General features: G+C 35.5%; 1 protein-coding gene across 2 annotated transcripts in view; it reads right to left on the reverse strand.

Annotated features, from left to right (window-relative positions):
• The window catches only part of cno (adherens junction formation factor afadin), a 525,824-nt gene that overhangs the window by 407,267 nt on the left and 100,575 nt on the right, over nucleotides 1–17,982 (reverse strand). For both annotated transcript variants that reach the window (XM_090380034.1, XM_090380033.1), the window contains exons 3-5: nucleotides 16,131–16,240; nucleotides 13,333–13,434; nucleotides 5,089–5,260 (exon numbers count right to left, since the gene is read on the reverse strand). In XM_090380034.1, the coding sequence (XP_090236160.1) occupies nucleotides 5,089–5,260; nucleotides 13,333–13,434; nucleotides 16,131–16,240 (384 nt within the window). The remainder of the gene's footprint in view (nucleotides 1–5,088; nucleotides 5,261–13,332; nucleotides 13,435–16,130; nucleotides 16,241–17,982) is intronic.

Raw genomic sequence — 17,982 nt, forward strand, 5'->3', positions numbered from 1 at the left:
TGCGGTACTACACTGACAGTGGTGGAGAATGAAAAGGACCTGGGGGTAATTGTGCAGGCAGATATGAAGTTCTCTGAGCAGTACAGACGAGCTGCAAGGGTAGCTCATGGTGTCTTGTCAATGATATACAGGAATTTTTCTAGCAGGGATAAGGAGGTGATTATACCTTTGTATAAGGCAATGGTTAGGCCACATCTTGAGTACTGTATACAGGTCTGGAGGCCTCATTTCATGAAGGATGTAGAGCTGCTGGAACGGGTACAGAGAAGGGCAACAAGATTAGTGAATGGAACAAAGGGTTGCTCGTAGGAAGAAAGGCTTAAGTTTTGCAAATTACAGAGTCTGGAGACTAGGCACCGGCGAGGTGATCTGATAGAGGTGTATAAGGCTTTGAATGGTTTGAGCATGCTCAATGCCAATGGGATTCTTCATCTTGCTCAGAATAATCACCTCAGAGGGTATAAATTCAAATTGAGGAAGGACGGATATCGGATAGATGTGCGGAAATTTGCCTTTGGCCAGCGGGTGGTTGATTGGTTGGTGGAACCGACTTCCATCACTTGTTGTTGAAGTTGATAGCCTAAACAAATTTAAAGCTCAACTGGACAGGTATTTCAAACGAATGGAGGGGTGAAATGGGAGTGGTGTGTGTTTTTTTGTTTTTTTTTTTTTTTTCTGGCTGATACTGAATAAGCTTGCTTTGTTGCATCATATGCCTCTACTAATGCTAATGTGCAACAGTATCAAAAGCCTTTCTAAGATCCTAGTATATAATATCAAAGTTATTCCCTGCATCCAGTTCTTTTGTGACTGTACCAAAGTATCCAATCAAATTGATCAGGCAAGACTTCCCCTTAACAAAACCATGCTGTATCTGAGCTATAACTGAAGTCTTGTCTAGATGATCCTGCAGTGCTTCTTTAACCAGTGCCTCCATTAATTTTCCGGGAACAGAAGTTAAACTAACAGGTCTATAATTACTTGTGTCACCCTTTGATCCTCCTTTGTGAATTGGGGTCACATTTGCACATCTCTAGTCCATGGGTACTTCCCAAATCCAAGGAAGCTCTCATAATTATAGCTACCTGAGCAGGATCATCAACAGTTGACCCATCGATATCAAGTGGACCAATCTGAATCATCCCCTTCCTTCTAGAGTTTACATGAGTAAAGAACTCTTTGCTGTTTTTCTTTGCATCCCTTGCCAAAGATTTCTCGTAATCTGCCTTCGCCTGCCTAACCTCCTTTGTAACTTGGTTACAGATCAACTTATATCTATCATGGTCTTATGTGTGACGTGTTAATTTGTATGTATCCCATGCATTTTTCTTCTCTGCCATATGTCTCATTAGTTCATCTGACATCCACTTAGGCCTGAACCTTGAACAATATTTCTTAGTTGGTATGTAAAGCCTAGCAGCTTCCAAGATAAGTTCTTTGAATGCTTCCCATTTTGAATTTGCTGTTGGTAATATCATCAGTTGGTCCCACTGTATAGAATTTGAATACTGTCTCAGTCCATCGTAGTCGCCTTTACGAAAGCAATAACCCTTCCCTTTACCCCTAATGGTAGTTGCCTCTGAGTAAATCCCACTTCAGCACACTGTGATCACTGCCACCTAGTGGTTCATTTACCTGCAGATTCCTAATGCATGAAGAATCACTACTGATAATTAAATCAAGTGTATTACTCCCTCTAGTTGCCTCCCGAACATGCTGATGTAGAAAACAATCAACCAATAAATCCACAAAAGCCTTGCTAGTGTGTGAGTGACCAGCCCCCAAATTCCAGTCAATATCTGGTAAATTAAAATCTCCCATTATAAGACTCTCTGATTTATTGGCCCACTCTATTTCCCTGTACAGTTTCATATTATACTCATCAGAGTCATTAGGCCTATAGCACACTCCTACTCTCAATTTTGATCTCCCAATGCTTATGTCACACCAAACTGACTCAACACTGCACTGTCCAACGATGTCGACTGGCTTCACTTCCTTGGTTTTTATGTGTTTCTTAACTAATAGCATAACCCCTCCCCCCTTCCTATCCTGTCTATCCTTTCTGTAGACGTACTCCCCAAATTCCAGTTCTGCATCTCTTATATCTGTGTGACACCACGTCTCTGAAATCCCCACAATATCTGCCTTTGATGTTTTGAGCAATACCTCAAATTCATCAAATTTATTTACTAAACTCCTAGCATTGGTGTACACGCAAGTATACATGCACCTGTTCTTTTTCTTAGCTACCTTAACACAACCCATGTGTTTACTTGTACCCCAATGATTCCCAGTAGTCTCTGAAATATCCTGCATCTTATTTTCCAGGCTGCGGCTCATTCCAATAGAAGCAGTGCAAGAATCACTTTCACCTCTGCCAGTGGCTACTGTTAATCTATTAGTACTTGTATACCCCCAATCTAGCAGTTTTCCGACCCACCTAACACTGCCTCGATAGCATCAGCAAACATTCTTGCACCCTTTCTATTTAAGTGTATCCCATCCCTGTATATGGAGTCTCTCCTGTTAACAAGTGCAGACCAGGCTGAAAAAAAATTCTACCCCTTGAGCCTTGCACAATCTTTCCAGGGCCGAATTGATCGACAGGGCTCTCATCATATACTCCCTCCTATCGTGTCTGGGCAGAATTGCAGACACTTTCCAATTCAACCCTAATTCACGGTTTTTTTTTCAACAGTGACCTGTACTTGTTAAGTAATTCCGCCGGTCTTCTACTCTTAATATCATTAGTGCCAACGTGTACAACTACATCACCTTTTGTGCCCTTAAAAGATGATATCCACACAACATCATCCAAAGGCTATCCTGGAATGGATACCTCCTGGAAGAAGGAGAAGACCTAGGAGGACATGGATGGATGGAGTACAGGAGTGCATGACAGCCTGAGGATTAACCGACCAAGATACCTTGAACTGCACTTTATGGCGGAAAAAAATTCCTACCAAAAAATAACTTGTAGGCTGAGGAAACCCATTGTAAATGGAAACACTCCTCTTGAAGAACAACAAAACTTACAATACAATAAATACTGCAAACCATTACAAAAAGGCATATTAGTACTGTTTAAAGTGGAATAAAAAAAAAAAAAAAAAAAAAAAAATTCAGAGATTAAAGGTTTTTTTTTTTTTTTTTTTTTGTTTGTTTGTTTGTTTTCTGTTCAGAACGCTGAGACTTTTGCAACTGGTAATGACCTCACACAGCTTGTTCACTCACTTACTTACCAGAATACTAGACAATCCTAATCTCACACACTCGACACTCGATCTTTTTCTCATCAACGTTTCAGTGCACAGAGTCAGTTTTAGTGGTCCCTAAGCACCTCGGATCCAATTTAGTGATGGTCTTTTCGCCAAAAGTTGTCACTTACTGACTCCCATTGCCATTCAGAGCCTCATGCTGTCTTGCATTATGACAATGCAAAATGGGATGATGTACATGATTTCTATTCCTCTTTTTCTTGTTTGGATTACTGCTTTAAATATTTCAATCCTAATGTTTGCTCAGATCATGTCAGTGAAATTATTCTTGTAGGGATGGAATCCTTTATTCCACATTTCACCCTAAAATCTTGTCCTTATCTAAACTTAGGTTTCCAATAAATATTCTAACTCTGTTACATATAAGAAGGTAGCATATCACAATTGGCTTATATAGAAAATCTCCAACTTCACTTTCTGCCTACACTAACTCATAATTGCAAAATATTTATTAATCAATCCAAATTCAATTCTAAACAGGCTAAGAGTAGAAAACTTGCTTCTTGTCAAAAGGGTAAGCAAAAATTCTGGTTTCTTTCCAAAGCTTTCAGCCCCAAATTCTGTCTATCTGTACTCTCACCTCTGTTACAACCTGATGGTTCCACTGTATCCTCAGCTAAAGATAAAGCCAAGTTACTATCATCCTATACTTTTCTTTTAACCCTTGTATCACCTGAATAAGAATATATGAAGCAGACATTTTCACTGAGTATGACATTTTCATCCATAAAGAATTGGTAAATTACCTCCTACTAAACAAAAATACACTCCATTAACTGCCTCCTGCAGCCTTCTAACAAATGGATATTAGAATTCTAAAAAATCTTTCAGCCAAGAAAGCTTAGCCCTCATGGCATTTCTCCACTTTTTCTAAAAAGCTGAGGTCCCAAACTTATTCCAGTTGCACATCACCTTTTTATACTTTTATTTATTCCACTGGTAATTTTCCTTCTGCATGGAAATTTAGTTTTGGGGCACTACCCCATGTTTGGGGTAGTGCCCCGAAACTAAATATCTCTCAAACTTCTAAGCACTATTAAAAAGAGGATAGTTACTCTCTCTGTATCACAAATGTTCAGTTTTTGCTAAAATAATATTGTATAACGGACAAACGATAAACATAAAAAAATTTATTATGTAAGTTGACAAAGAGGCTCTGTCTCGAAAACTACTTGCCTTGTCTGCTTTATTTTAACTATATTTTATTGTTTTTATTTTTATTCTGTCTTCAATTTAATTTTTTTACACAGTATATTTTGTTTTATTTTGTTTTAATAAACCTCTTACGTTTATCAGTCATGGCAATATTATTTTAGTGTGTTCAACCCTGACACTCTAGGCCTTTTCTCTAATGTTCAGTTTCTGCTGCATGCCTTCCACGGGTACTTTCTTCTGAATTGGCAAATGTGATTCCCTCACTCTCTTCCAAACCAGTTCAAACATGTGCTGCAACCATTCAGCATCCATTTGCTATCCAATTCCAAAACTCACAGAACAAATATTTTTTCTCATCCTCTTCTACTTGGGTTCTCTAAATATGTATTTTTTTGAAAATTACAATCTACAGAAATTTAAGTCTAATGTCAACAAGTAACTTCTGTCTTCTCAGCCTTAAACGCATGCACAGTACCAACTATAGATTTTTATACTGTTCACATTCTTGGTTTTTCTATAAAAAAAAAAAAGTAAGGAAAGAAAGAAAAGAGAAAAAATTACTTTTCAGTTACTTATCGTACATAGATTTAAACTGCATTTTATCATTTTTGCAAAATGCTAATATAACAGCAGCCTTATTTCAAATACCAACCTGCATCAGATCCCCCTTCTTGTCTGAACTGCTGCAACTTCTTTTCTAATTTTTGTTGCCTTCGCCGTCTCATTACTGCCTCTGGATTAGATATGGAGCGTGTAAAACTTGTTTCTGGAAGCTCTGAATAAAGACGTTCTGCAATTCCATCCTTTTTATTTTCATCAGCAACCTATTGAAAATAAAGGAAATATTTAAAAAAAAAAAAAAAACACACACACACACACACACCACAGAAGAAAATGAGCTGCTTTCAGTATTTACTGCTATGTGAAAAACTAACACATCACGATGTTCATTTTAATAAAATAAATTATACACTTAAAAATTATGTATCAAACTTATTAAAAATCTTCAATCAATTCTAATACAAATCAACAACATGACTATCCTCATTAAAGTATACGCATACACAATTTTACTCAAGTATTAATGTCGTTTAGTATTAATGAATATAAATCAGCCTATCAAATTATAATTAAATTTTCTTTGTGCAAAAACTTTCTCTAAAGATACGTTGATTTCATACAATTAATTACTTGAATCCTGCTGAGAATGCTCTTTGTATAATGTCTCTTTGCAGAATTCAGTTTTAACTGTTAAAAAATTAAATTAGAAGAAAAATAAAGGCATATAAAACAGCAGTAACTGCACAATATCTGAGAGCTAGGTAAAACTACACTGTTTATCAGTGCACACAATAAACAGTTCTGATTTTGGCTTCTTTATTTGGAGCAGAACTGTCAACACTGAAGCCTACTCATGATAAAATTGTATGGGACAGGTAATCATCAGACTAGACATTAAAAGTGTCTTTCTGGTATGAACTCTGCAGGATATTGGTCATCATCACAGTTTTGGGCATTACAATAATGGTTCTTCCAGTTCAAACCATGAAAAGTAGCCCCCTAACACCTTCTCTTAAAATCTCACTACCAGAACTAAGATCTACACTCAATTTATACTCTACACTCTACACTTCATTGTATTAAGAATGAAAGAAATGAATTTAGAAACACAACAGTGCACCAAAGCTTGCTTGCTACTTACCAGGGGCTAAGATACCTGGTAACATTTTTCAAACCCACTCTTCATTGTCCTACCTGAGGCATGACCCGACAAATCACAAATCCCTTCTCCACATTTCCCACGTCCAAGAACAATGGAAAACATACCAGTACAAGCGCTCACTTAGCAACTGCAGCTCTTCTAAGAAAACAGGGTGGTGAACTTGCAGTCCCTAAATTAAGGAGTGATACACATGATACTCCCTAAATTAAGAGGGACCATCCCTCATAATGGATGGTCACTCCACTTAATGACATTAAAGAACACAGTAGACAGGTGTGTTATATATTTCATATATTGCTTCATGTTACAGGTAAAACTAGAAATTAAAATATACTCATAAGCACATTTTGTTTTAATAAACAAAAACATTGAAACATATGCATAGGGAACTTTCTGATGTTGTGTAGATTTTTTTGTCAAACTTAGGATCAATAATAACTGTTACAACAACTACAGAGAAATTGAAAATATAATGAATTACAAGGCTACGACTGGTCAATTGTCACCAATGTTAAATGAAATTTGTACAAAAGTGAAAACTACATGGGAAAAAAAAAAAGTAAATTTAAAACACAAATGAATGCCACATTTAAAATGCAAATGTAAACCTGCTGGATGTAGCAGCCTATCATTATAAGAGAATCACTGGATTAGGAGAGGTTCCTATGGAATGGAGGTGTGTAAATATCTCCAATTCACAGAGAGGAATCAAAGGGCAATATGGGATATTACATACCTGTAAGACTGTCTTCTATTCCAGGGAAAATAATGGAGTCAGTGGTTAAGGAAGTATTGTAGGATCATCTTAACAGGAATAGAATTATACGAAAATCACAGTTTGGATTGTTAAGCAGGAATCCTATCTGATTAGGCACTATGATGCAATAACAAAGACCTGGATGCACACAATTTTGATATCATATATTTAGATTTCAGTAAATCTTTTGAAACTGTTCCGCATGAAAGACTGTTATACAAACTGGATCAGCATAGCATTAAAGTAAAGTGACCAGACGTTCCGGATTATGCGGGACAGTTCCAGATTTCAGTGGTTTGCCCCACAATTAAAACTGTCCCGGATTGGACATGTAGCCTCCATACTTAATGGCAAACATAACGCAAATGATTTGCATTATGTTTGCTGGAAAAAATGGTACAACAGAAAGAGTTTTTTCGGTAGTAAATAAGTTTTGGATGTCAACAAAAACACAGCTGACCATAGAAATGCTGAAAGCAATACTACAAGATAAGTGCAATTTTGTTAATTCTTGTGAAGAATTTTATGAAGAAATAGCAAATAATGAAGAATTACACTACCCAACAAATTTTTTTCGTCATACCTCTGGAAAGAAAGTTGGATATTTTGAACAAAATTAATGTCCTGATTAATAAAAATATCAATCTTTTACTTCTGTCACGGCTACATCAAAAGATGTATGCATTTTTTAAATTCCTTGTTTTTATACAATATCAGCATACATGGTTGTAATTATTACACATAATATATGTTACTTAGACATGTTTCCCACTCAATGATTTCCTTTTATACTCCAGATTGCTTTCCCATTTAAGGAATCAACAGTAATCTCCCATCATGGCAGAGTCCCAGCGACCTTGATATCGTTTTTCCATTGCAGATACGTCTTGGTAGAAGTGTTCTCCTTGTTCATCACTGACATCTGCTAAGTTTTCAGGAAAGAAATCCAGATGGGAATGAAGGAAATGCATTTTCAATGACATTTGGCACCCCACGTTCTTGTAACATTTCAGCAAGTTTATCACCAGTTGCCCGTAGTTCTCTTTTCTCTTTCCAAGGAATCCGTGTCCCACAGCCTCGAAAGATCTCCATGCAGCCTGTTCAACATCATTCAGGTTTCTTTGAAATTCTTCATCGTTTAGGAGCTTTCTTATTTGAGGATCTATGAAAATTCCTTCCTTCAGCTTTGCATGAGATAAATTTGGAAACATTTTCAGTAAATATGCAAATCCTCTGCTTTCTTTATCCAGTACCTTAGTGAAATTCTTAATCAGTCCAAGCTTGATGTGTAAAAGAGGAAGAAAAACCTTTTGTGGATCAACCAATGGAACATACTTCACGACGTTACTTTTGCTGGGAATATATTCATCTCTCTTGTCCCAGTGTTGTATGACGTAGTGTTTGGTTGTTGAATGACTATCCCACAAACACAGGAAACAACAGTATTTAGTGAACCCACCTTGCAACCTAACAAGTAGTCCAATCACTTTGAGATCACCACAAATATTACAACCATAGTCATTGTAACATATAGCAGCAAGAATCTGAGACATACTATCGTAAGTTTCTTTCAGGCCAACAGCATGAACAAGAGTAAGTGATGGTAAAGTATTTCCATTATGAAGCAATACTGCTTTCAAACTTAGCTTTGACACATCAATTAACAAATGCCATTCAGAGGTATTGTGATCAACGTTCAGTTCGTGCATAAGACCAACGACGTCTTTGCAGACACACATTGTTTTCCACTGCAAAATATCTTGAAAACTTCATTTTGCTTATGGTATATTGTAATGTTTGTACCTTTGGCGAGTAAGCTGCACTGTTGTAGCCTGGATCCGAGTAACTCAACCTTCTCTTTGGGTATGCCCAAGTCTCTGATCAAGTCGCTTAATTCTTCTTGTTCAGTGAAGTGTGGGGCCTTTTCTTTTTCTGGCTCATAGTCCAAATCATGTGAAGTACATGGTTCCGTGACATCTGGTAAAACGATTTCTTCTGTGCCTTCATCACTTCCAATACCCCAAGATTTTGGTGGCACTGGCCTAATCGCTGATGGGATATTTGATGCAGTGCTTGCTCTTTTTTGGAAAAAACTTTTATTTTTGTCATGCAGAAATAGCAGTCATTAAAATGATTCTTGGGCTTGTGCCACACCATAGGGATGGCAAAATGTAATGCTCTCAGCTTGCCATATAACCACAGCCTTAAGTTCATTGTACAAGTAATACAACAGATATGTGGAGCCCAAATTTTTTCTTGGTCACCGATCTTGCAGCCGAAGTACAATGAATATGCAACTTTTGTGACATTGTATATTTTCTTCCTGAGTTTTTGGGGTTAAGTGTCCACAAACATAGCAGGAGCTGTCTGTGTGATTGATGCAAGCTCTGTGTCTTCTCCATTTTAACAATGCATTAACCTAAAAATAGTAAAAGCAATTGGTAAATTTGAACAGAAGGCGAATTCTTTTAGCATAGTTTATCATACACTATATATTGAACACTTGAATGGTGTAATAAAACTGATAAAAATACTGACTTGTCTGGAAAAGTGCATCAAAAACAAAACATACTATATTGCAAAAACAGTAATGATGTACTTGCTTAACTTTTAGCCAAATAAACAAAACCAACCAAAAGTTAATAAGTTTAAAAATTTTATTTCAAACAGTAATGATATCTTTGTACAGAATCCAGTTATCTATCTACATCTTAAAACTGAGACATGAGAGGAAACTTTTATGATTGATTTTAAATTCTATACATAAAACTTGACCAGAAACAACCACACTGATTTGCTGGAGGTAAAAATTATGATGGGTAGTGTTATTAAAGAAAAATTCACTCAGTGAAAAAATAATTATATTATTTAATTTCTCTTGTTCGTTAAAAGAAATATGTATTTTTATTATTAGTATTATTTCACAGAAAAAAAACCTAACCTTTTTTCACTAAACTAAAATAAAAGTCGATTAAAAACATGACCCCTCTAATAAGTGTTTTTTCCCCTTCTAATAACTATTTTTCTCAGGTCATGTCCTTCACGCAACCTTCTGTTCATCATGTAGCGTAACAAAAGGGGGAACTTTCCTGACTTAAAATATAATATTTAAAAATTTTAATATTTCTTAATATCCTATACATTATATTTATTATCCTATTTTTATTTGGTCTAAAATTCAAAACATCGTTTTAAATTCAAAATGAAGACAGATTCTCTACAAGAGAAAATCACAATAAGTTTGCATTTGTCCGATTCCAGAATATTAATGGGTCTCGATCACACAAGTTGTCTATCCAACATGGTACCTATATTGAAATTCAGTCTTTTTGTGTGTGTGGGGGGGAGGGATATATATATATATATGCGCTATACAGTATTTGTTTGGGGGGGGGGGTTTGATATTTTATTTATTTTTATTTTAATATGTTATTTTATAAGTTTAGTTCAAAGAAGTATATGTATTTAATTTATATATTGTATGTGAATATTTTTTTATAAATAAAAAAAATGTGTATATTGTTTCTAGGGGGTGTAAACTTTTACACCCCATATATTTTACCATCAGCATATGAATATACCACTACTTTAGTGGTACATTCTTAATTGGGTAGGAGAAGTAGGAAGTAGAAATGCAGACAACGTGCAAACTTGGGAAATTCTACATTATCAGATATCTCAGATTGTGGCTGTTCATTTACAGCCTGATCAAGAAGATTCAGCAATGCAGCAGGAATCGACAATTCAAAGAATGATAACTGACTTAAGTTAACTACATCAGTTCAACTTTTCCATAGAGGACTTCAAATGTCAAAGTTAATATTTCTAGAAGATCAGATGTCATTTGAACACCTTTCTTTTCATAATGTATATGTTCAAAATTTCATAATGTATTTTTTTTTTTTTTATGTTCAAAATTCTCTCTTTTTGTCTTAATCTTCCAAATTCTTGGAAGATTAAGACAAAAAGAGAGATCTCTGAAACAACTTCAGAAAGGAAAAAGAAATAATGATAGGATGTCAATCTTTCAATAGATTTAGCTTGTAGGTTTTTAGATTAGGAGAAATTACACAGGAGTTCCAGATTAGAGGTAATCTCTTTCAGCTAGAAATTGCTAAATAAATTAGTCAATTCTGGCAGCTCCCCCTACCTGATCTCTTGCATCATGCAGTATGATTGATGTCTTCTGAGGTTACGATGTATAATCTTGCTGGCTCTACTCTGCCAGATAGTAACTAAAGGGAATCCGAGTACGCAGAGGGCAATGTCAAGGCCATGTTATGTCACGGAGCTGGGTATATTCTTACCATGTATATGCTATATCCAAAAATTTCATTACTTCATACAGCATGTCCTTGCCACCTTTTCTTACTTCTGAATAATACACCATGAATTGTCAAAATAATAGAACAAACTGTAAAAAGATCTAAACCTCCCAAACACTTCCTCATTCATTTCACAAATGTGTGTGGTCTCAGTTCTAATCTTGATGTCCATTTCCATTTACAGTCTGCCAAACACCATGTACTTTTTCTGACAGAATCCCAGTTATCAGATGATTCAACCACTGCTCATCTCAGTTGTCTGAATTATTCGTGGTACGATTCCTTTCAGTTCAAAGGTAGTACTTGTGCATATGTCCATTCTGATATTCCCTGTTCAAAGACTTTGTAATTTGGAATCTCCACTGGCTTAAAATCTCTCTACTATGTTCTGTCAAATTCATCTGTTGCCTATATTGTTCTCCCAACTCCCTAATCGCTTAGAACTCTTTGACTTCCTCTCTTTGAAACTTGACTTTCTCCAGTCCAACTCTCCTAACAGAGGGGTAATTTTCCTTGGTGATTTTAATGTCAACTCCAGCTGGCTGCCGTTTTCTAACCATATGGGCCCAGCTGACACTGAAGCTTTTTCAATTACTAATGACCTTGCACAGATTGTTCATTTACCAGAATACCAGACAATCATAACCACGCAGCCAACACGCTTTATCTTTTTCTCATAAACAACCCTTCTAAGTACATGGTCGAGGTAAGTTGTCCTCTAGGCACTTCAGAAAACAACTTGGTGATGGCTTCTCCAATGGAGCTTTTCTCTTGCGGCCATTCTCAACTTCATGTTGTTTAGCATTAAAAAAATGCAAAATGGGATGATCTGCAAGACTTCTTTTCTTCTTTTCCTTAGCAGGACTACTGTTTCAAATCTTCTGATGTCAACATTTGCTCAGATCACGTCAGTGAAATTATTCTAGTAGAAGAGAAGGAATCCTTTATTCCACAATCCACCATAAAATTTCGTCCTTTATATAAACCTTGGTTTTCCAACAAATGTGCTAGGGTTGTTCAAGAGAAGAATGTTGAATATCGTCGTTGGCTTGTTTCCAAATCTCCAGGTTCATTTTCTGCCTACACCAAAGCTCACAACTGTAAAGCAGTTATTAATCAGCCCTAACTAAATTTCAAAGTGTAAGAATAGAAAACTTGCTTCTTGTCCAAATGGTAGCCAAGCATTCTGGTCTCTTGCCAAAGCTATTGGCCGAAAATTTTGCCCATCTCTGTTCCCACTTCTGTCAAAACCAGATGGTCCTATTGCCATTTCAGCCAAAGATAAAGCTGACCCCGCTAGCATCCTATTTTTCTTCCAACTTGTGTATTGATGATCTTGGTAAACCTCCTCCCATCAACCCAGTGCACTCCATTTAATGCCTCCTATGGTCTTCCATCAAAAGGATGTCAGAAGGATTTTGATTAATCTTGATACTAAGAAAGCTCCAGCTCCTGATAATATTTCTCCACTAGTTCTTAAAATCAGTGCTAATGAACTTACACCTGTCCTGAACTTAATCCTTTTTTCACTTTCTTATTCCAAATGTGTTTTTCTTTCTGCTTGGAAATTTGCTCACATCCAGCCAGTTCCTAAAAAGGATGACAAATCCTTCCCAACCAATTATCATCCCATTGCACTTACTTCCACTGTTTCTAAAATAATGGAGAAATCAATTAACTGCCAACTCTTAAACTATCTAGAAACCTTCCATCTAATCAACGATCGCCAGTATGGATTCTGTCAGAGTCAACTGGCTTATGTTACCCATTTATGGAAAAATTCAACAGAAGAATTTGGTGAAACTCAAGCAGTTGCTCTTGACATTTCAAAGACTTTTGATCATATTTGGAATAAAGGTCTTCTAAATAAGCATCCACCTTATGGTTTGTAATTGGGTATCCACTTTTCTCTCTGACCACTCACTTTTCTCTCAGTGCAGCCAAAATATTTAAGAACAAATATTTAGTGTCAAATAATGAACTAAATAACTACAAAATTTTAAACATTTAAGGCAAAATTAAAATATAACCTAATTTCAATTTCTTTTACCATTAAAATATCATTTATTCATAAAATCAAATATTAAAAACCTTTAATTTCTCTCTCTTTTCCCTCTTTCTTTTCTCTCTTTTTTCCCGCTTAGATGATTTTCTTTTAAAACTGTTTCCCTCGTATGCTTCTATACTTGGCAACTACAAAAAGGAAAAAAAAACTGAAGTCATCTAAACTGAATTTAAAATTACACCTGAAACTGAAGTACAAGGTTTGATAATTAAGTTCTAAGATGAATCAATTTAAAGAAAATAAGAAAGTTAAATGAAATATTTAATATTTTTCGAAGTAACCTTGAGCAGCTATGTACTTATGAGGTCACTCATATGTTGGAAACTTTTTTTTTTTTTTTTTTTTTTTTAACTCATTTGAGCCGATTACCAATTCCTTTGTCACACTTCTTTTTAATGTCCTTTATAACATCGAACTGTTGTCCTTTCAGCATGGGTATGATTTTGGAGAACAAATATTACTCTTGTGAAAATAAATCAGTGCTAATTCCACAATCTCATGCTTTCCCAAAAACTCTCTGGTAACACTAGCCAACATGATTTTTACCTCCAAGAACTTAAATGCTGTTTTTAACCAATTTTTATGCGTAGATTTTGAAAATCACGATAGTTTCACATCATGTCACAGTTAATTAAATATAGATGGAATTATGTTTACCAAAATATGCCAATTTTGCATAATCTAGCCAGTAATGTATGACATACTGATTTATTTTAAACATTTGATATAAGCTAATTCTCTTAATTTTAGCAATCTATTCTGGCCTCGGTTTTCTTGTGTTAAACATAAGACTTCTACTACTATGGTTCTTAAGTTTAAATTCCTATGCAACAATTCACAATTTGAGGAGAGCACACTTAGCATTTGGCTGTACCAAGGTTTTCCGAGCCTTAACTTATTGTGACATGTTTCTGAGGGTCATAAATCTATCCTCCAAACCAACACATAAACAGCCCCTCGAGAGTAGGAGGGCCACACCCTCCTGCTATCAAGGGCCCTCCTACCACTTCACAAGTTGTCAACTATCAGCCAGTAAGTTCAAATAGTGGGGTACATTTAATCAAACAAGATGAGCTGAATGATTTGGTTCAAGACTTAAATTTTCTGAAAAAAAAAGCTGAACTGTTAGGTTCTAGGTTACAGCAGTGGAATATATTCACAGCAGGAACAAAGGTTTCAGTGTTTCAAAAAAGACATGAAAAGTTTTCGAAATATCTTGCTACGAAGGGCAGTATGTGTTTTTGCAAAGACATTATTGGACTTCTGAAAGAACTAGGTGCCGTGCATAAGACAGATGAATGCCATTTATTCGTAGATGCCTCAAAATTAGGTTTAAAAGCTGTTTTGTTTCATAATGGCAACAAATTTCCATCAGTTCCTGTGTTTCATTCAGTTGAACTTAAAGAAAGTCACGAAAGCATGTCTAAGGTTCTACATGCTATAAAATACCAGGATTATGGTTGGAACACATGCAGTGATCCTAAATTTATTGGTTTGCAAGGGGGGGGGGGGTTTCACAAAATGTTGTTTTTTTGTGTTTGTGGGACAGTCATGCGACAGAAGAACATTAATGTTGTGCAACGTTGGGACAAGTGGGAAGAGTTCATACCAGGACAATGCAATGTAAAATATATTCCTTTAGTGCAATCAAACAAGGTTCTTCTTCCACCACTGCACATCAAACTGACTGATGAAAAATTTTGCGAAGGGACTAGGTAAAGAAGGTAATGGATTTGCATACTTGAGAAGTGTGTTTCCTAATTTAGATATATGCAAACTTAAGGAAAGAATTTTTGTAGGAGCAAAAATTAGGAAATTCCTGAAAGACTATGTGTTTGAAACCCAGTTAAAGGAGGTTGAATTGGCAGCTTCCCGATCATTTAAGGCAGTAGTACATAGTACACGAACAATTACAGGTATGCTGATTATATATTATTGAAATATAACTATTTCACTATAATTTATAATATTTTTTCCAAAGTTAAATGAGTTATAGAGAATGCATAATTTTTTTTTATACTTTTATTTCAAACTTGAATTATACGTATATGTCCCTTTATTTTAACATTAAACGTTGGTACATCTTTTGATGTAGACGTGAATATACTTTTTATGATGATTTGCAGAATGAACGTATTTATTTCCTCCAGAATTGCATATTTTCATTTCAGAGTTATGACAAAAAAATATTTTTTGTTGGCTAGTGTAATCCGCATAGAATGCCACTCATGTTGCTGGTCGCATTGTCATGCAACAGAACCAGTTTCCTTCTCTTAAAACTGGGCCCCTACTTAATGAATTCTTTTAACAAAGACAATCCAAAGGTTTTGTGCAGTGGTATTCATTAAATTACCTAATGGAACAAATTACCTTACCTTATTCACTGTCTTACCTGGTGAAAGAAATTCTTTGTAAACAATTTCCTTGCTATCAAAAGCTTGTAAACTGGCAAAAAACACAAGTCAGAATAGAGCATTGTTAAGATATGCTTATTAACAAATCATAGATTTCGGTAACACTTTTCCCCCACACTGAAACAAAATTATGTTTACTCTTTTTTCTCTCACTTAACACAATGGCAATACCTTGGACAATGCAACAGCTCTAATATGACTGCATGTAATAAACAGCTTTCACTACACAGACTACCTTGTAGAAGGAAGCAGTCACACAGATCAACTTCCACAGCATATTTGATCATAGTCTTATGTACTATGATGTAAGTGCAATCAACTCAGTCCTGAAACTTAATTGTTAAATCTTGTATTAAAACTAAAATTTTATTTAATTTTACAATGAACAAATATCAGTAACATTTACTTACAAAAGATTTTTCATCCATTCGCCGCAAAAGAAACCTGCCTTCACGGTCATCTTTATGCCAGTCAAGCTGAACAAGGATTGGTCTTTCATCTCGTCCCAATTTTCTTTCCTCTGTCACAATAGATTATACATAATTTTTAATTTATTACTTTAATTCCATATACACAAATACCATATACTTAAATAAAACTTGAATTCTGCCTACTGTTTTATTTTTGTTCTGCTGAAGGTTTACTAAAGGAAATCAGAAAAATATTAAAAATATTGTCTAATTGACTGAAAAACCATGGAAAAAGAACACATTTACATGTTAACTGTGTGTCGACAAATGGGTATCATGCGGTTTTTAGTACACTACTAAAAAACCCATCTGTATTTAAGAACCATGTTTACCTAGTTGTATACCTAGTTTTCTTCTGTCAAATTTTCCCAATTTGACAGAAGAAAACTAGGTATTTTTGTAAAGCAATCTTTGGCAGTAGCTAATTCAGACACAGAGAGAAGAAAGCACAAAATGTCTCGGCCCAGCCCAGTCTAGATCGACTCGATCCCGTAAATTTTTGAATTCCGTTCAAAAAGGTTGCAGGTCACGCCAGCAGCAAAGGTGTTAAGTAACAAAATGTTTAATGCTGTTGATCAGAAACTCAACCTCTTATGATTTAATCCAACGTTAGTCAAAACTGTCGCAAGATATTAAAATAACTCCAATATACGTGCTAAAATTAATTTCAGAACTAAAATAAAAGAAAATTGTCAAAATCAATTATGTGAAATTGGTCAACCCCCCAATTAGTTGGATATATCCAAACTTATTAGAAAAGTTTGGTTTGCTATTTGCCAGGGAAATAAAACATTTTTGTTTTACTTTGAATAATTTTTTTTTTAACTTATTTGTCAAGGTTTAAGGTATAAGATTTCACTTATTTTTCTAGTTTTATGCATATGCTTAGTTTTAAAGAATATGGTGTTTTAAGATCACTGTTTGCAGAAAAGACTAATATCTTTCTTAATACAATTCATAAAGCATGGATTCAAGCATTCTGTGCATGTTGAGAGAGAGAGAGAGAGAGAGAGAGAGAGTTTTTTTTACAGACATAGGATACACCTAAATAGTAGAGGTGCAAGGATATTTGTTAATGCTTTGAGCACAGCAATGGTGGGTCAGAAAACTGCTAGCTTGGTCAGATGGAGACAGAGACTAATAGATTAGCATCAGCCATAGACAGAAGCAAAAGTGATTCTCATACTGCTTCTATTAGAACACGCAGCAACCTGGAATGCAAGACCTGTTGGGTGTCCTAATGAGACAAACAAATGCATGGGCTGTGTTAATGTTACTAAGAGCAAAAACAGATGGATGTTTACTCGCATGTTTGCTAATATTAGGCATATAGTAAGCAAAGTTGATGAACTTGAAGTACCAATTAAGTCAGCAAATGTGGACATTGTAGGGGTGGAATGTTCTTGGTTAAGAGGAAAACAAAATGTACAGCAGTGCAGCTAGTTGACATGGATGACCAGCAGGGGTGTATTCAGGGGTGGGCATAGAGGGCACATATGACCCCCCTTAACCATGTGTATAAGTGTATGCATATAAATGTTCCTAGGTCTATCTTAAACCTGGTCGGCATACCCCCTTACGATGACACCCGGCTACGACAGTGGTGACCAGTGCAATACTGAGTCAGTTTGGTATAACATAAGCACAGGGAAAATAAAAATTTGAGTAGCAGCATGTCATACAGGTACAAACAAAAAGAGTGGGTCTGTAAATCAGAATGTCTTATAATGGGGGATTTTAATTCTCCAGATATTAACAGGAACTTGTAGGTTGTTCACTCATACAGAAAAGG

This window comes from Mastigoproctus giganteus, chromosome 8, assembly GCF_048544385.1.
Source record: "Mastigoproctus giganteus isolate SK-2022 chromosome 8, ASM4854438v1, whole genome shotgun sequence".
Lineage (NCBI taxonomy): Eukaryota > Metazoa > Arthropoda > Arachnida > Uropygi > Thelyphonidae > Mastigoproctus > Mastigoproctus giganteus.